The 20661-nt window shown below is 39.6% G+C and overlaps 1 protein-coding gene across 9 annotated transcripts in view; it reads left to right on the forward strand.

The window, feature by feature from the left end:
* Positions 1 to 20661, forward strand: part of lama2 (laminin, alpha 2) — a 251165-nt gene that overhangs the window by 129855 nt on the left and 100649 nt on the right. For 4 of the 9 annotated variants that reach the window (XM_076874014.1, XM_076874016.1, XM_004550514.4 and 1 more), the window contains exons 20-23: positions 388 to 474; positions 6961 to 7172; positions 15748 to 15854; positions 16466 to 16738. In XM_076874014.1, coding sequence (XP_076730129.1) covers positions 388 to 474; positions 6961 to 7172; positions 15748 to 15854; positions 16466 to 16738 — 679 coding nt within the window. The remainder of the gene's footprint in view (positions 1 to 387; positions 475 to 6960; positions 7173 to 15747; positions 15855 to 16465; positions 16739 to 20661) is intronic. The other 5 variants (XM_076874018.1, XM_012919022.4, XM_076874019.1 and 2 more) reach the window with 2 other exon arrangements.

Genomic DNA, 20661 nt, shown 5'->3' on the forward strand with positions numbered 1-20661 from the left:
GAGAGAAAGAGGGAAAGAGACTATCATTTTACTTTGTTGCTGTCTCTTTCTATCTCTCTCTCTCCCCCTCTCCCTTGGTTCGTTAGGCTACACTTTGTAGGGTTGAAGAGGGTTTTTGTAGTCAGGATTGGTGCATGTGTGTGTGCAAAACGGAGAGGAAACTAAAATGTGTATGTGAGTGAATGTGTCATTCAAAGTGCGAATGGGACTGGGAAGAGAAAGCAGAGAAGCAGGTGTGAATGTGTATATGAGGAGGCAAACAATGGCCTTAACTCGCCTCTGTCTTCTCTTCTTCTTCCTGCCTTTTGCCACACTGGGACAACGCTACCAAACTCATCAAAAACTTCAACAACAATCGCAACAACTTCATCTTGGGAACCATGGTAGCTTCAGTCCAACCTGCCACTTGAGTCAAGACGGAGAGCTGCTGTGTGATCAGTGTCGGCCTGGCTACACAGGACCACGATGCGACAGGTAACACACAGTCAAAGCGCTTAGAAACGGTGAAAGGTCTGACACAACTCTGCCTGAACTATGTGCCTAATTTTCACCTTAGCCCAGCTAAGTTCATTATTATTTAATTAAATGACACTGTCAGAAACACACATCTATTAGTGTAATGCATTCAAACCAGCAAAGTATGTTTCATGACCAAATAGTGGCACTATTAGATGTATCCAACTCTAAGTACTAGAAAGTAAACCAGACTTATAGTCAGTTGTTAATTTTGTTTTTTAATGAAAATGGAGAAACTACTGCTCATTAACTGTTTCTTGAGTACTCTGTCTCATTGTCCATCTATTTTATTAGCTGAGTGACATTCTTGTTCCATTAGCTATGGGCTCACCAGTGCAAAACTAATGAGAAAAATATTTCTCTCTGGATGTGAGGCTTGTTGAAACTTCAGGCTATACTGTCATGTTATGACATGCACCGAGTAAATATAGACGTTTCACCACCCAGGCTGACTCAAATACAGTACATTTGGTTTGTATTAAAATAAAACTGCTCATAGTTAAAATTCTAAAGTTCTAATGTGCTGTAAGAGTACTCTTCATTATGTTTGTTTTTCATATAAATATATGTGAAAAAGCATTTAATAAACTTCAGACAAAGCCTTGTTCTTGCTTTTTGCTAGATGGAAGGGGCCTACCGGATGTTTGATGTGCTGATCTGATTCATGTTTTGTTTTTGTAAGCTTTTATGAGCTTCTTTAGTGACAAGTTTTTGGAAGTATTTTTTCTTCTTCTTTTTTACACCACAGCCTGGCAACCCAGAAGCTGTTTTCTGTTGTATAAATTTATAAATCTTTAATAAACTCAGTTGTTTGCACTGTCGTCACATAGCAAAAGAACATCATTAATCATAAAAAGTGTTTGCCCTGGGCATGTGCTGATTTCTTACATTCTTAAAAATTGGTGTCTAAAGCTCAAAATGTGTTCGTAGTAATCATGTTCTATAATCAAACTAGTGCACTTCTCAAACACATTCATTCATCTTCTTTTATTAGATAACCTATGGCAAATTTAGAATTGCCAATTACCCTTACTCATGCATGTGTTTAGTCTGTGGGAGGAAGCCAGAGATGGGTGCCCAGGGAGAACCCATGCAAGCATTAGGAGAATATGCAAACACCACACTGAAGGTCCACAGTAGGCAGCTTGATTCAAACATAGGACCTTCTTGCTGTGAGGCATCAGTGCTAACTACTGTACTACTGAACTGCTCTTCAAATCTCATAGTTCTATCTTGTAAAGCAAATGATTCAGTCTTGGGCCTGAAACATTCTTAACCTCTTATTCTCGAACTTTAAATGGGTAATAGGCCAGTTCACTGGCTTGGAGGCAGTTTTGGAAGGGAAGCAGGCAAATGGGTCACTTTTTAGAAGTAAAATTGGTGCTGTAGGAGGAACTGAACACCAGGTTCAGGCACCCGACATTCATCAGACCCAAGAGGTTGGTATAGACAGAAGGACAGACCGTGTGTAACAATGCCCCTGCTTAACCAGCTAGCCCTAATGGCACTGGAAGGTTGGGCCCATCCTTGGAAACAAAAGCCATGAGTGCCATGAGAGTGTGCACATCTTGGTAACAGTAGCAAATATTCAGTTAACAAATTTAAAGGTCGAATCTTGGCTGCTCGTTTGAGGGGAACGTATCAACCATGATGTAAACCACTGAGTTTCTGGTGTTTGCCATTGAAGTCAACTGACCACTGTCTCTAATGCCGCATAGATTAGTGTTTACATTTTCAGCTTTTACAGCTTTTACAGATATGCAAGGATATGTTCATATGTTTTTCTTAATGAGAGTAACAGATTAATAAAACAACTTAATATTGGCATATTTACACTGTTATTTATAAACAGTCTCAGTCTCAAACATTTGGGCTAATATGATGACAAATTCTGCAGTTGCAGTTACCCGAGCTTTTCTATTTGTTGCTGCTGGAGGATGCGGCGCCTCAGTTCGCTGTCCTGAATAGTATGCATGCCATGCATTCCACATCAGAATCTCTCTGTCTGCCTTTGAGTCTTTTTATAAACCTCATTTGCCACTGGAAAGTAAACTGACTCATTGCCAGCTCTGTCTGTCATAGAGTAGCATCTGCACCACATTGCTTTCCAGCCACTGTGCAATATGGCCTCGTGCTGGAACGTGGCCCAACCAATACAATTTGACTCCTCCACCTTTCCAATCTACTTCTGTGTCCGTGTATTAATGAGTGACCACATGGTGCAGTCTGTGTTTTTAATTAATCCTAAAGTAGGAAAAAGCTCATAATATAGTAAACATTCCTTGTTGCTGCTTTTAATGAATTTAGAAGATGGTGTTTAATTTTGGGGAGTCTGTGTGTGCCTGTACATGTTTATCTTTTGTGCCTGTGTGCCGGTAAATTTATGGATCTGCAGCTGAATATACAGAAGGCATCTGTGTATACATTCTCCTATCCACATGCATGTGTTGTTTTGATCTCACACTGCACAGTCTCATAACGCACAGGAGCTGATGTAATGGGAAATATTTTATTACTAATGACAGCATTAAGTAGGTAATCAGCAGTTGGTGTTTCTTGTTCTATTAGTCTAATTGATACCTGCTATGCACTACCTGCCATTACACTTCATTATCTACAGTGCTTTTGTTGTTGTTTGTGGTAATTAATTGTAATGCGCCAATTTGTCTGTATTATGGGCTTTAACAAAATAAGCTGGTCTATTCCGCCCATGCTAATAGACTATCCACTCACTGCTAAGTGATTCTGCTTTTCAATTTCCTGTCCATAAACAGTCATTTAGAATATAGCTGAAAGCTCTTTATTGCAGCTGCTTAACAAATGTAGGTTAAAACACTTTGAGTCACGGGGTGCTATTTAGGGTGTGCCAGTATGTTAATGGTCTTGCAGATAAGGTCTTTCATTTGTCATGTTAGGTGCTTGCTGCCAACTAGCTGATATGATGGATATAATGTACTTTAATCGATCACCCTCTCATCTAGAATGCAGAGGGATTAAAGTGAGGGTTATTGTTAATGTTGTCGTAATACTACTTATTGATGTTAATGTTAAGAGATGTGCAAATGTAATCATATGTCAAGCTTCGCTGTACGTGTGAGTAAAAGTAGAAACTGTAACACGGAGGCTGCTGGAGGCTCCAAAGTAACATTCAAAAATAGAAATGAAGACTCCAGGAATTAAGTATCTGTTACTTAATTGACGCATTTTAATTGACGTATTTAAATACCTTGTCTCTATGCCGGTTTATGGAGTTTGTCTCAGCTACTCTTCACATGACTGCAGGTGACTAAATGAGTAAATGAGTGGAATAGTCAGTTCACATGGGATTGTTGCTAGTAGTATTAAAATGAGTGTTGGCAGAGCATTAGTTCAGCATTACTAGATAGCAGCAGATTAATTGGTGCTTTGGTTTTAATGAAACTTTTCAGTGCAAAGTTCAGACAATTACTGTATATTGGATTTGATTGACAGTGGCCTGTTAGCAGCAGCAGCACCATCGCAATTATCATCAAACTTGAAACAGCCCTCTTCAACCCGGGGATGACACCACAAAGAAATGCGTTTAATCAGAAGCTTTTTGTGAACTACGAAAAGTACTCTGACAATGTTTTATGGCTTACTTTGTACTTCATTGAACGTTATAGTAAAAAGCTGATTCCAAAAATGATTTCCAGGTGCTGTTAAAGCACTATAGTTTTTCACATAGCTAATTGTTAATTCAGGATTGAGGATTTCAGCTTGTTCTTTTATGAGGAAATTAGTCTAAACTGGTTGATGGTGTGAATTTGAGCATTGTTTTAGTGTCGTTCTGTTTTAGCCTGTGTTGGAATGATTAAAAAAAGCCTTTAACAGTTTTATTGACAGTGGAGACGAACATAATTAATGATTATATTAAGAAGAAACTGAGCATTTATTCCCCTGTTGTCGACTCTCCATTCATCACTCTGAGAATACAACGCGACTGTTACGATCCAAGCCCATCTGCCCTTCTCTATCTCTCTTTACAAGTTATGCCATACATTTCCTCCACACTCTGATGATTTTGACCAGGTGTTTAACCCCTCCAAAAATATCAACTTCAATCACGCTAGACTAGCCACTATAAATACCTTCACTTCCTCTTGAGGCCCAAGTAACTACACGTATGCATGACTAGAATAGAAGCCCTAACATCGGAATTCATCTCGCATATAAGACTAAATACAAACAGCTCATCTCAACTCAAGAAATAAAAATGCTGCCAGTAAAACTGGGAAGATGTGCAGACATGCTTCAGAAACATACATGTGCACATACACACACACTCGGAGTGGGAAGGAAAGCTAATAAACCAGTTCTATTGAGTACCAAGGAGGGTCAGTGGTAATAATGGCTGGCTGCTCTTGACTCTTTCCCTCACTCTGTCCTTTCCTACCCTCCACCCCCACCCACACCCCCTCTCTAAATTCAATTCTCTTTTCAATGTGAAGACCTTTCCCCTCTCTCCATCTCCCTCTCTTCTCTCATCTGATCGCTCTCCCTCCTCCCTTTCACTTTTCTCTGTCCCTCTTCCTCTCCTCTTTCATCTCAATTCCCTTTTCAGCCTGTAGAGCCTGAGCTCAGCTTTGGCCAGCCTTATTTGGTTTCAGCAGCTCGTGTGACAGCGCCGCTTTCTCAGGTTAATATATTTCCCAGGCCTTGGCCATCTTCCTTTTTATTAATCGAATGAAGTTATTGAAAAAGCAAAATATTGAAATCCTGAACTGGTTTGACAGTTAACACATTTACTTGTTCTTGATCAAGAGTCCTAACGACCCTTTGGAATGTTTGTATCCATGAATGATGCTTAAAAAAAATAAAGAATCCATCACAAAAACATCACTTGGTTTTTAAGACCACCTGTCATAAAAACAAAACAACACAAACTAAACATTTGCTGAACTGAACTGATGTTTTTATACCAAAATTTGAGCACAAATTTGAAAAATAAATCAAGAATAATGTTTCCACAATGCAAGTTAAAAACTATAATTTAGCATCTTAATCAAAAAATAAAGTGCTTTAATTCTTTCCCCACTTTTTTTTTTTGTAAAATATCAAATTTGAAAATTCACGGATAATAATAATTAGGATTTAATATATCATTTTGATTAAAGACCTTAAAGAGCGCACCCTGGTGGATTCACCAATGCGGAAGCATAAAAAATGATTTATTGTTAATTTAGGACAGCTGTGGCATAAACCTTACTATGGCTGGTGGACGAAAAAAATAGGTTAAAATAGGTTATATGTTTTTTATGATTTTGGTTTTTAACGTTACAAATAAATTTGAAATGAACATTGCAGGGGTTTTTTTCGTAGTCTGACTTTTTGTTTCCAGTTTATAAATGTAGTTCAGACAGCAATGCTTTTATTTGAGTAATAGCTGGGCAGCCTGCAGTAAACATCCTGAAGTTCACTGCCTAAAGCCATTAAATCTCCATTTTAAAAAAAAATGTCTTCAAGGGTTTACTTTTATAAACTTTAATTTCTATGCCCTTTCATTTCTGTGGGTTTGCCCTGTAGCTCTTTGGGTGTCTATATTTATGTAATGGGAGTGTACGTATATGAATAATTCAGCTGGACTGGTATCTAAGCAGTTTAACTGGTCAAACAAATTATATAACAGTGCTCATAGTTCCTGTGGACATTTGCTGATGATTTTTAGTTCTTGTGTAGATAGAGACTGGATTTTGGCTTCTGTGATAGTTTGGCGCTTTAATGAGTAATTGTGTATTCAAAGTGTTTTATAATACTGGTGCTAGAAGCTGAAGTAAACAATACTTATATTTACCTGCTTTTACCTGCTGACTCATACGCAGTAGTTGTTAGATGCGAAAGAAAGATAGAAGACAAGGTGACCCACTGTGTATTTTCTTTCAAACTTGAAAGCTGAGGGGGAAAAACATATTTTCAAGTGTTATTTGGGATATAAAAGCAGAGCAAAACTGTATTTTAAAGATATTAGTGCAATACCTGCTCCTTCAGTAACAGAGAGAGGGAGAATAACAGGATGGCATCTTGTTGGTGCAGCTCGAAAGGGTAAAGCTTGGATGTTAATCAGGGTTGAGGCATTTTAAAAGCTCCTGTATGTCGAATTTTATAGTTAGACAACTTCTGCTGCTGGTATAAGAGTTGGTATGTAGAAAATGTGACAGTTTTTACAGTCAGTTTCAGCCCAGTCATCCTCAGTGGTGCTTTTTAATGCTACCTCTAGGAGTCAGAAACTTGACAGATTACAAGTAAAAATCTGCAAAAACCTTGATGCAGAAAAATATTTGTGGGTTCACTGGCATGTCTTCTATCTGCATTGTACAAAATATTTCACCTTATTCTCTTATTATTACGTCTCCCCCAGGAAGCTGATCGGTTAAAGATGATGTGAAACTGATTTATCCATCTCTTGGTATCTCCACTGATTCTCAGATGTTCCAATGGATACTATGGTCAGCCCACTGTACCAGGGGGATCCTGCAGACTTTGTGATTGCAATGGCAACCTGGACCTTTCCATACCTGGGAGCTGCGATCCAAATACAGGCCGGTGTCTGCGGTGTCGCCAGGGTTATGGTGGCAAATCTTGTGACAGCTGCGCTGCAGGTTATTATGGAGACGCCATCATAGCAAAAGATTGCCAACGTAAGTAAGACGACAAAAATTTAAACAGAAATCAAACAACTGATATACAGTCATGGGAAAAATGAAAGCTTCTGTTGAGCTTTGTCTCTTGCTTGTTGCATGGCCCAATTTCAGACAGGCTTTAGCAGTTGTACAGATGGACTCACATCAGTATTATAGATATGTTTATTTTGTTATTAGTATCATTATTATTAATAGTAGTAGTTGTGGTGGTGGTGGTGTATACTAGTTGTAGTATTCGGTGTTAAGATATTTTTAAATTTTCTAACACGGCCAAAGCTTCATAATTTGTTTGTACTTATTTTGTGATGCAGTTCTAAATTTGGACATAAAATACAGACAGTTTCATGAATGAAATTACTCATTTGATTTTAATCATTTGTGCACCAAACATTCACTCTCTGATCTAGAGCTAATTTTGCTGGTACATCCACTCCAAGGAAGACTATTGTGAATCTTTTCATTTGTAAATAATCTTTCTCGCTTTCGAATGATAGCTTTCAAATGGTTTGAAAATGGCTTCATAACCCTTCTCAGATTTATGGGCAGCAACAGTTGCTTCTTTAAAATAATTTCTTTTCTCCTTGGCATTGTGTTAACACACACTTGAATGCTCCACACCAACAAGCTGCCAAAACCTCTGCTTTTATATCAGTGGTCACACTTGCTGATGATCAATTAATCAAATGCATTTGACTAGCTGTACTCAGCTGCTACTTACCCTCTTAAGTCCCATGGAATCAGGCAGTTCTTCTGCATTTTATCTTAGCCTTTGTTAAATAAATAATATTAATAGCTGCTAAGGATCAGATCTGATTTGATATCTAAAACCTTAGAACTGAAGGATAATGTTCTTCCTTTTTACCATGAAGGTATGTTAGTTTATATCGCTGTAGTATTTCAGTAGTTTTCAAACTTTTTGTGGCCAAGGCACACAAAAATGTCTGCACGGTGACATTTTATCAGTTGTTTTTTTGATTACACAGTCAGATGAAGGCACTTCTTCTTGTGGCATCTAACATGATATTTGGTTACCTGGTTGTTCCTGATACAGTCTCATAATTCCCACCATCCAGCAACTGCATGAATTGACCTAGTTGTCTTTGACAGAAGGCCTTAAGATGTTTTTTATTTCCTTCTGTGCATAAAGAGTATAAACATAGCATACTTAGACTTAACTTCAGACATACCGGTAAACCCCAGCACACCATTTGTGAAGCTCTGGTCTAGAGGAAAAATAAAACCCACACGTGCATCGGGTCTGAGTGCATTTACACTGCAAGCACTATTCACACACATTGGTGTTCACTTGCAGGGGAAATTTTAGAATTTCATTATCCTGTCCGTGGACATTTGGACCATAGACCACTAACAGAGCCACAGGGATCCCTGACTTGGTGTATATATCCAGACATCAAGTAAAAATCTGATTCATCTGTTTTGGTGTAAACAGCACAAATTTAATGTTCTCAGTTCTAAATTTGTTTGCATGTTGTTCTAAATCACATACAGATCTGTTTATTTCACAATGGGACCTCACTGAAATCTGAATTCATCTCACTCTTGCGTCGCTCATATATCTCGAAGGTGCTGGAGATTACCTGCTCTGGAGTACGCGCTGGAAAACAAACCCCACAGAGGTTTTATGAGCTTTGATAGTTTGTAGTTGCTACAGTGCAGACAAATAAAAAACAGAGCAGACATTGAAACTTTGAAAAGATTTTTTTGTTTTTTGCTTTTTTAGACTGAACTAATGTTTTGTTGTCACAGCAGCTGTTGTTTGTCTAAAAGTTACATTGGTCCTCGTTTACGATGGCTATCCACTAAGGTGGCACTTCATTGTATGTTTCAAAAAAACCTCAATTTTTACCATACAAGGTTCTCATCCTTTCATTCTCTCGAGAGGCAGGTCAAAATCTTATCTAAATCATAGTTTGTATAAACATGATAAATTTGCAGCCCTCATTTTTAAAATTTCAAAATTGATCACTTTGGTGACTCCTAGTGTCAGAAAGAGACACTGCACGCCACTGCGTCACATCCCCAGCTTGACCCCTGGTAAAAGTGACATATTGACAGGACCCATCTGTCAGTAAAGAGTTTATTATCATAATGATTTTAAAGAACCTGCAATAAAAAATAACACTCAGGGCCTTAAAGATGGAAAATATAATTTGGTTTTCCTTCATTATAGAGAAAGTCAGCAGTGCAGCTTGTGGGTCTCAGCAGGGTGTCTCACTGTAGAACACAATTTCTTTATGAAACTCAGTTTTAGCTAAATGATACTTTTAAGCCTTTCTCTGAAACATTCAGTGGATTGTACGCCATCTGGAGCGCGCCTGTATGTGTGTGTGTGTGCATCAACGAGCAGCTGTGCTAGTGGGAGGTGTGATGTTGGAGCAGCCCACTGACTCCCAGCTGTGTTTAAGATTTAAAATAAACACTATACCTGTAAAAATGAGGTGGTGAGAGTGGAAGAGAAAGAAAGAGATGACAGCGAATACAGATGGCACTTGTTTGTGAAAATCTTCATTAAAACCTTTTTTCTTTTTTTTAAAAAAAAGAAAAAAAAAGAAGACAGTGGTGTGGGTGGGTGTGGGGAGGGTGGGGTAGGGGAGACAGATCAGCAGAAAGACACTTCACAGTGAGCGATAGACAGGCGGACTGATAAACAGACAGATAAAACTGTCAGCCCAGCACAAAAGCAGGCAGACAGGCTGACAGAGGGTATTAATGTGTATTTGATAGTTCATTGTTCTGTAGTTGTTTCCCCTCTCCACCCAGCTAAATGGTTATTGATTAATCAGCCTGATCTATTGCTCTTCCACAGTGCTGATCGGCTGCTTGTGTCTGGGAGATGGAGAGTTGTTATTGATCCTGCATGAATGACAAAAGACCACCAAGAATTATTAAAACACAACAGCTCTCTCTCTTGCTCCCTCTTCTTCTGCCAGTCTACCTCTCTCTCGCTCTCTCTGTGACTGCTTCCCTCTCCCTGCTGCTCCCAGTCTTAATGAATTTTATTGAGTGGAGCAGGAGAGTTCAGGCCGAGTCCATTTGCGCACTATTAGACTGTAAAAATCCTTTACTTTTTCTTTTGATGTCAGAGTTCTCATCTTCAGCCATTTTCGCCGCAGCCTTTTTGTGTCTCCCCCCTTTAATAGTGTTTCGCTTTAATTCTGTTGGAGAATTGAAAATGGTTTGATTTTGCAAGCAAACTTGGCCACAAATCAATTTGTCTGAGGAATAAATTTCAAGAGAACTCCTCTGACCATTTCTCACATGGGGGGGGGGGAATTCATTTGAAAGTTGTAGAAAAGATATGTCAATTGCTCCGTCGCACATTTGTCCATGGGAACAATGTGAGTATGTGGTAATTCAATGGCGTAATTACGCTTCCTGTGTATCTGACACTTAATGAATGTTCCATAGATGTTTCTAACAGTTGGTCAATAAACTCTTGAGGGATCTTTGGGAAAACTCACAACTCTAATTTTATCACTCCTAACGGACTATTGAGTGCAGAGGCCCAGGCACTTTTCAAGGGACTGATGGGACCAGAGAAATACTGCAGGAAAATAAAATCCTCAAACAAGTAAGAAGTCTGGACTGACTATGTTTTAGCCAGTTATTTTTTTACATGTACATTAATAGTGCCCCACCATGTATAAGATTCAGACTTCCCTGCCTTATGCTTACTTGACTTCTGGAGATTGCCTGTGGAGACTACTGTACCTGCAAATAATTTCTTTCAAGGGGTTTGTGGCTTGAATTTCTCCAGTTAGACTCCCATCTTGAGCTCTAGATGTGAAAAGGAAATGAGAAACACTTTTCTTTTCTTTTCTTTTCTTTGAGTCAGTCAAACAGCTTAACCCCGGATGCCACCGCTTCATGTGCTCAGTGGTCAGTAGAAGTCCCTTTAAAATAGTGCTTGCTGCACTATACCATGAAAAGAAAATGTGGCTTTGGTGGAAAACAGGATGTGCACTCAGTGGAAATCATCTAGATAAAGACTTGTAGAAATTAGAGATGGCACAATACCACTTTTTTATGTCCGATACCGATATCATAAATTTGGATATCTGCCGATACCAATATGAATCCGATATAGTGTTTTTTAATCAATAAAACTGTTTTTTAAATATCTTGCTGCATTTTGTATAAGTTCATACTCAAGTTTAAATAAACAACAACACTAAAGCTATTGTGTTATACCTGTATGTAAAATAAAAATACACTGCACCCAAAATATTTCATAGTTCAGCAATACTGATCAATCTAATAAACTTAAACCTACTCCATCCTTCCTATTCTGGAGTACTTAGCAGGAATATTAAGCAGCCTAACTAATAGGGTTGCAAACTCCCTGCAAAAAAAAAAAATAGGGAACCACCCCCCCCACTTCATGATGCTTAATCAATGTAATCAACTTTAATTTGATGCAGTGTAAAAAAATGCACACAAATAAATTATTTTTCAAGAATAATTAAATAGATTCAACATCTTTCTTCAACAGAACTGTAGACTGCACAGATGGTATCTTCCCAAAGGAAAAAGTACTATAGCTTACTAGAGTATATTAGACTTAACAGTTACTATATACTGTAATGGACTTCTATACATTTAAATCAGATTAAAACTTTGGGTGTAAGATTCAGATAATTATTTATTAAAAGCTGGACATTTTAAATGAGAATAAGAAAGAAAAGTATGTCTTTGTGCCCCCTTTTCCCTGTTCATGCCCTATCGGCCCCCCTGGCTAAACTTTGCTAGATCCGCCCCTGCACAGTTACCAGCCGTCAGCTACTTAGAAAAGGATCCTGGTGTAGAAAGTAAATAAATTCTAACAACAGCTTATCAAGGTTAAACGTGCTGCTGTTGTTCAGCTGCTGGTTTCCTCTTTCTGGTGCAAAGTGGGCCAAAAACAAAGAAGAGATATGGACTCGCGACAGAAAAGCCGATCAGCTGATCATTAATCAGTTTCATGATTGAAGTAGCAACAGGAGAGGGAGAGAGAAGAGGCAGTCGCTCCATATATTGGTTATTAAGCTTAACGCGGGAATGCTTTACAAACATTCAGAGATGAACTTACACACTTGCTTTACTTCTCTCTGGGATAACTTCCTCGGAGATGAAATGCTGGTTTAGTAGCAGGCTACAAATACACACAGCCGCTCTATCACGTGAGCACACTGCTCTGACGTGCTATGGTTATTAGCCGAGTTACGCTATGTCGCAAGTTTTGTGAGGTGCTTTTTTTGATATTTAAGGGATCGGATTACATTTTTTATTTCTCTCCGATATCCGATCCAGTAATTTATGTCAGTATCGGACCGATACGTAATATCGGATCGGTCCATCTCTAGTAGAAATGTCAGGCAGATAATCATCTAAACCAAATGCCTGGTATAGCTCTGATGCAGGGAGATCCGATGTCAAAAATCTCAAAAAACTTGAGATTGTAACCCTGAAATACATATTACATGTAGTAGTGCAGATAAAACTGGTTGAATTTGGGACCAATCGGATGCCTCATTGATGGAATTGCATCATCTTTTACACAGCAGTTCATATAAAACATGCATTCATAGCATTTAGGCTCTCTAATTCCCATTTTTATTTACATGTTTATCATTTTAAAATTATTATGTAGCACACATGCAAGCAAAACCCTTTGGAGTGATGTGCATTTATGGATAAATGCAATTTTTTTATAGTTGCATTATTGAATAAACACTGTGTTCACTAATATCATTATTCTAATGATAAATGGCAAAGCTAATTAAGGACAGAAGTTATCAAACTAGGATTGGTGATAATCATTAGTTATTTTGAGTCATAAAAATCTCAGTACTGTGGCCATGCCTCGATCATGGAGTTACAGACCCCTGGGCACAGATGTTTGATGGGCTTTTGACAGCTTGTTTTAAGGATCAGGCTTGTTTCTCTTTTCTTCAGTAATCAGACATATCATACAGGACTGTGTGCAAACATGTACATAAAATAGTTTGAAATGAGTACACATACACACATACCTGCTCTTTTCCTCACTTTCTCTCTCTCTATGTCTGATTTCCTCAGCACCTCTTGACAGTACCACAATGCTGCTTCTACATCAGAGCTGAAGTAATAATGAAGTAGAGCCCAGCACGCTTTTATCAGGAAAAGCACTGGGATGTGTTTGCTTAGAAAAGGAATAAGCATTGATTCTATGTCAAAATCCAAAATTAAGTATATAAAATAATAATACAGGTAAAACAGAAATATTTTTTGGATACTTCCTTCTTCGGTTGTGAGGGCAGCCTGGTTTTGAGTCAAACCTTTAGGTCATAGATTTATGGTGATTGTGAGTAGCTAACCCTTAGCTGCTAACCTAAAGCTAACCTTTAGTCATGTTATCACACCAAGCATTTCAAGAACTTTAAAGTCAAGGGCAATGTTTTCATCCTGAATTTTTAAATTTCCTCCTTTTTCTTGTCATGGCTGTTTCATTAATTTTTCTTCCGCTCCTGTGTGTCCCCGCACCCTGTGCTCGCTGCTCTTGTCTTCCCTGCTCCTTCCTGGAGAAAAATAACAAAGAAGCAACTTGTCAGGACACTCAACTACCACGGGCATGCACTCACTGGACTTGATACTAATAACACTAATGTGGAGTCTCACGCAATGATCCCACAACAAGGAGCGTTCAGCCACCGTCTAAAGAAGCTCCCCAACGACGCTTCATTAGCTGCAGGTGTGTGAGTCATCATCTGCTTCAGGTGTGGCCATCCTCTAGATAGGACACGCCCACCAGGCCTACCTGAAACCCAGTACTCAGCCACACTCACAGACACACCCACTTGCCTATACATACCAGGACAGGGAATCACAAGAACAGCAGCAGTGCTGCTTGGTCTCATTTTCCTCATGAATAGACACCCCAACTGAGTCCCTGGACACATACCCAGTATGCACATTGGAGGCTGTGGTAATTCATTAAAAGATGATGTAAAAGGACAACATGTGATGCTTAGTAAGTTCAAAAACAAGGCCAGAGTAAAGGAATTGTTGGAGATGGCTAACAACGTCTACTATTACAAGTTATATAGGGCATGGTGTCCATGGTAAAAATTACAGGGGATATTCCTGATTTTTTTCATAGTACCAAACACTGGCATTTCTTTGGGGAAGAATGCGCTTTTACACTGGCACTTTGGATGCCAGATGCACAGTAACTACTCCTCCAGTTGGTTAATCTGACAGATTGACGATTGCTGAGTAACAAAACAAATTTAGTCTAAGAAACATTTACTTTTCCAACACTGAAAAGAGGGAAAAAAATGAAGTAGTGATTTATCCCACAACAAGGTCCACATAGTAACAACAGACAGAACAGTCCAGATGGTTCCCCAAGGGTGAAGCTGGGGAGGTGAGACAGAGTACGAGAGAGTGTGAAACAGAGGCAGGTGTATGTGTGCATGTTTTCTCGCATGTTTAATCAGCCGTGTGTGTATTTACATCTGCATGTATGTGGCTGAGCAGGTGTGCATGTGCATGGCTTTCTGCAATGTCCGTTATGTATCGTATGAATGTTTCTGCATATCTGTGTGTATTTCTCCATCTCCCTATCTCTTTGTGGGGGCATCTGTTGTGAACCCCTGCCTCTCACCTCAATTTCCCATCCCACAGTCATGTCTGTCCTTCTTCCTCTTTTATATCTAAGAGGACAGCATGACAGAAGGCAACACAAACTACAAATACCCACTGGTGTTTGTCCAATGTGATGTGTGCTGTTAATTGAAAGGTGTGTTTACAGATGGATGTGGTTATGTGTGTTTTTAAGCATATACGCATTTCCTTCTGACAGCCCATCTACCTGATACAAGCTGTGATGTTCAAGCTTTTAGTTGTATGGATAAGTGGTTGAATGGCAGGGTTATGTGTGTCTTTATTTACTTTATTTATTTGAGTAATGATTTAAACACATTTTATTTATTTATGTATTATTATCTCACTAGGGATATCGGGACATAAATCTTAAATAAAAAATTACATTCATGCAAAGTATTAGGAGTAAGGTTCTAAAGAGTCATTTTGTGGGAACAAAATGTGCTATATCTTGAATTTCTTATGCAGTGCTGTGCAAAAGTCTTGATCAGTCCCTTATGTCTTTATATTTTTCTAGGAAAATAGGATGTAGGCACAGAGATTGAGACAAAAATACACAGAAATGCAGTATATAAGAGAAAAATAGAATGTGTACAATTCTACGTGCAATCCTTTTTTCTTTGCAATTGAGAGGTGCTCAAATAGGTGCTTGAAACATTTTTATTTTTTTTAACTGAGAATTTTGAAAAATGCAGACAACAGTTTTCAAAATTCATTCAACCCACTAGACTACAAAAAATATTTGAGCAACAGAATATTTTCTCAGAAGTGCAGTGACCAAGTGGATATCAACAGTTAATCCTGAAAAGAAGACCTTAAGCAGTACCTCTTATCCGACCCACCATAGTGTTAGATAAACGCACTCAGAACATGTGTTATTGTTAAATATGCTTGTTCTCAGTCTCTCCTGTCTTTTCCTTTCCTGCAGCGTGTCAGTGCCATACTAATGGTTCTGTTTCTGAGGTCTGCAACCAGGAGACTGGAGAGTGCCACTGTAAGGAAAATGTGCTTGGACAGAAGTGTGACAAGTGCAGGGTAAGTGTAAAGTTTTCTCTACTGACATCCCTGGTTTGTGTTGATGGACTTGTAGACTTTAATTATTTCCAGCTCTATCTCTCTCTTTTTTTTAATCTTCTGTTTTTTCTTTCTGCAGTATTATACCGACAGAGTATTTCACATCTGTGTTTTTATTTGAATTTATCTTGCTTGTCTCATCACATATAATGTGTTTTTAACCACTGGTATACAGAGTACCGACAGGTCAAAGCTGATTAATGTGTCTGCTGCTGCACAGTAAATGAGGTATTATAAGGCAGTCGTGACCTTTAGGTGCTTATATGTCATTGTTAACCTGTTTCTGCAATTTCCCAGCACCTACACAGTTTTTACTTCTAACACAACCTAAGACCCACATGCAAAGCTTTTTCACAAGAATTGGTTTACAGTTGCATTGACAGTATTTGCAATATTTAACCTTGTGTTACCCTGTATTTCAGTTAGCCACACAACACAACAACCGTGTAATTCGTTAGTGTGTAGCCTTGACTTTTTTTAATTTTCTTTTTAACTCTACTGTTTTTATTGCCCTGCTTTCTTACTCCTCCTTGTCTATCTATCCTCCACTATCTGTATTCTGATTGGTCCAGCCTAACAGCTGGTGGGATGCTGAGCATCAGGAGTGTATGCCCTGTCGCTGCAGCCCCTACGGATCTATTTCTCAGCGCTGTGACGTCGAAGGCCGCTGCATCTGTCGCCCTGGCTTCGTGGGCCGACGCTGTGATCTCCGTCGCCTAGGTTACGAAAGGCGGGAGACACGGCGGCCCGTGGAGCGCATCTCAGTGGACTCTGCGCAGCAGAGATGGGGGGGAATAACCCGCACGGGTGGTTGTCCCAGGGGCGCATATAGGCCTAAGGCACGGGTAACACGCGCTGCATGTGGATGGCAGTGGTGTGTTTTTAGTAGCATGGATGTGCTTTCGAGATAAACTCTCTTGGTTAAACATATTGTGGTTTTGGTTTTAAAGCAGTGCACGGCAACGGAAGACAAGTTTATATATAAGGGTTTTGTGAGCATGGCTCTTCCTCTGTGTGTGTGTTTCTTTTAATTCTGAATGTAATCAGTAAAATGTCATCCCTCTGAGTAACTCGAGATGTTTGTTGGGGCTGAAAATTGGCGTTGTAAATGTCAATAGTTTTGGCAAATTATGATGTTCATGATGTTTTTTTGTTTTGTTTTTGTTGTTTTTCTAGAAGTAGACACACTAATGAAGCTATTTTTTTCTTTTAGTTGAGCTTTTTTTCTTTTTTGTTGTCTTTTTTTTGTATGATAACTTCTGAAAATACCTTTGATTAAAAAGTATTGAGTCAGGCTTTATATAATATGATAGTTTAGTTGGCATGGAGATGTCAGATAGCTTTCAGAGATCTATAGCAATTTTTAGGCGGCCTCTAAGCTGAAGACTGATAGAAAATAAAGGTGACTGATTTTGCTAATTTACAGACAAATTTTACTCTGAATAGTTCATAGTAAAATATATATATATATATATATATATATATATATATATATATATATATATATATATATATATGTATGTATGTATGTATGTATGTATGTATGTATGTATATGTATATATATATATATATATATATATATATATATATATATATATATATATATATATCCATAGGTCCCTCATCCTATTCATGTAGCCCCTTCCGCCGGGGTTAAAGGTGTACTCTCAGTGGCAAGGGAACAATAAGAGAACAGCACCACCAAGGCTGGAGACGGAGCAATACTGGAAGAGCATATGGGAGAAGGATGCAACCCATAACGGCAATGCTCAGTGGCTAGAGGATCTGAGGGCTGACCACAGCGACCTCCCTGAACAGGGTCCAGTAACCATCACAGTGGCAGATATCCAAGAAAGGGTCTCCAGTATGAAGAGTTGGACAGCACCAGGGCCCGACATGGTTCACGCCTACTGGCTGAAGAAGCTGACTGCACTCCACGAGCGTCTGGCAGCACAAATGAACCAGCTGCTAGTTAACGAGAGACACCCGGAATGGCTAACCGAAGGCCGGACGGTCCTGATCCCCAAGGACCCCAAGAAGGGACCGGTCCCCTCCAACTACCGACCAATAACCTGCCTCAGTACTACATGGAAGCTCCTGTCAGGCATCATATCGGCTAAGATGAACAGGCACATGGGTCAATACATGAGCGGGACACAGAAAGGAATTGGCAAGAATACCAGAGGCGCAAAACACCAGCTACTGGTAGACAGAACAATCAGCCGAGACTGCAAGACCAGACTGACCAACCTGTGCACTGCCTGGATTGATTACAAGAAGGCCTATGACTCAATGCCCCACAGCTGGATACTGGAATGCCTAGAATTGTACAAGATCAATGGGACCCTAAGAGCCTTCATCAGGAACTCAATGGGGATGTGGCGTACAACACTAGAGGCCAACTCCAAGCCCATAGCACAAGTCACCATCAAGTGCGGGATCTACCAAGGAGATGCTCTGTCCCCACTGCTGTTCTGCATAGGCCTGAACCCCCTCAGTGAGATCATTAACAAGACTGGCTACGGATACCGACTACAGAACGGAGCAGTTGTCAGCCACCTCCTGTACATGGATGACATCAAGCTGTATGCCAAGAGTGAACGAGACATCGATTCACTGATCCACACTACCAGGCTATACAGCAATGACATTGGAATGTCGTTCGGACTGGAGAAGTGTAGTCGGATGGTAACAAAGAGAGGGAAGGTAGTCAGAACTGAGGGGATTGAACTACCAGAAGGCAACATTGCAGACATAGAGGACAGTTACAAGTACTTGGGGATCCCACAGGCGAATGGGAACCATGAAGAGGCCGCTAGAAAAGCTGCAACCACCAAGTACCTGCAGAGGGTCAGGCAAGTCCTGAGGAGTCAGCTGAATGGTAAGAACAAGATCCGGGCCATCAACACGTACGCCCTGCCCGTGATCAGGTACCCTGCTGGGGTAATAGGCTGGCCAAAGGAGGAGATAGAAGCCACTGACATAAAGACAAGAAAGCTCCTTACCATGCATGGAGGGTTTCACCCCAAATCCAGCACCCTGAGGCTGTACGCTAAGCGGAAGGAAGGGGGCCGGGGACTGGTGAGTGTCAGCACCACAGTCCAGGATGAGACAACGAACATCCAAGAATACATTAGGAAGATGGCCCCAACTGACCGAGTGCTCAGTGAATACCTCAGGCAGCAGAAACCCAAGAAAGAGGAGGGAGACGAGGAACCATCATGGAAGGACAGGCCCCTGCACGGTATGTACCACCGGCAGATAGAGGAGGTGGCTGATATCCAGAAATCCTACCAGTGGCTGGACAAAGCTGGACTGAAAGACAGCACAGAGGCACTAATCATGGCAGCACAAGAACAAGCTCTGAGCACAAGATCCATAGAGGCTGGGGTCTATCACACCAGGCAAGACCCCAGGTGCAGGCTGTGTAAAGATGCCCCAGAGACAATCCAGCACATAACAGCAGGGTGCAAGATGCTAGCAGGCAGGGCATACATGGAACGCCATAACCAAGTGGCCGGCATAGTGTACAGGAACATCTGTGCCGAGTATAACCTGGAAGTCCCGAGGTCAAAATGGGAGATGCCCCCAAGGGTGGTGGAGAATGACCGAGCTAAGATCCTGTGGGACTTCCAGATACAGACGGACAAAATGGTGGTGGCTAACCAACCGGACATAGTGGTGGTAGACAAACAGAAGAAGATGGCCGTAGTGATCGATGTAGCGGTTCCGAATGACAGCAATATCAGGAAGAAGGAACACGAGAAGCTGGAGAAATACCAAGGGCTCAGAGAAGAGCTCGAGAGGATGTGGAGGGTGAAGGTAACGGTGGTCCCCGTGGTAATCGGAGCACTAGGTGCGGTGACTCCCAAGCTAGGCGAGTGGCTCCAGCAGATCCCAGGAACAACATCGGAGATCTCTGTCCAGAAGAGCGCAGTCCTGGGAACAGCTAAGATACTGCGCAGGACCCTCAAGCTCCCAGGCCTCTGGTAGAGGACCCGAGCTTGAAGGATAAACCGCCCGCAGGGGGCGTGCTGGGTGTTTTTTTATATATATATATATATATATATATATATATGTGTATATATATATATATGTATATATATATATATATATATATATATATTATGGAATGCCCTTTAGGAAAATATTATATATATATTCCAACCAAAGTCTGAATATATAGAATGATCTTTTGAATATATAGAATGAAGCTTGAATATATAGAATGATCTTTTGAATATATAGAATGAAGCTTGAATATATAGAATGATCTTTTGAATATATAGAATGAAACTTGAATATATAGAATGAAACTTGAATATATAGAATGATCTTTTGAATATATAGAATGAAACTTGAATATATAGAATGAAACTTGAATATATAGAATGATCTTTTGAATATATAGAATGAAGCTTGAATATATAGAATGAAACTTGAATATATAGAATGAAACTTGAATATATAGAATGATCTTTTGAATATATAGAATGAAACTTGAATATATAGAATGAAACTTGAATATATAGAATGAAACTTGAATATATAGAATGATCTTTTGAATATATAGAATGAAACTTGAATATATAGAATGAAACTTGAATATATAGAATGATCTTTTGAATATATAGAATGAAGCTTGAATATATAGAATGATCTTTTGAATATATAGAATGAAGCTTGAATATATAGAATGATCTTTTGAATATATAGAATGAAGCTTGAATATATAGAATGAAGCTTGAATATATAGAATGAAGCTTG

The sequence above is a fragment of the Maylandia zebra genome, linkage group LG15, assembly GCF_041146795.1.
Source record: "Maylandia zebra isolate NMK-2024a linkage group LG15, Mzebra_GT3a, whole genome shotgun sequence".
Classification (NCBI taxonomy): Eukaryota; Metazoa; Chordata; class Actinopteri; order Cichliformes; family Cichlidae; genus Maylandia; species Maylandia zebra.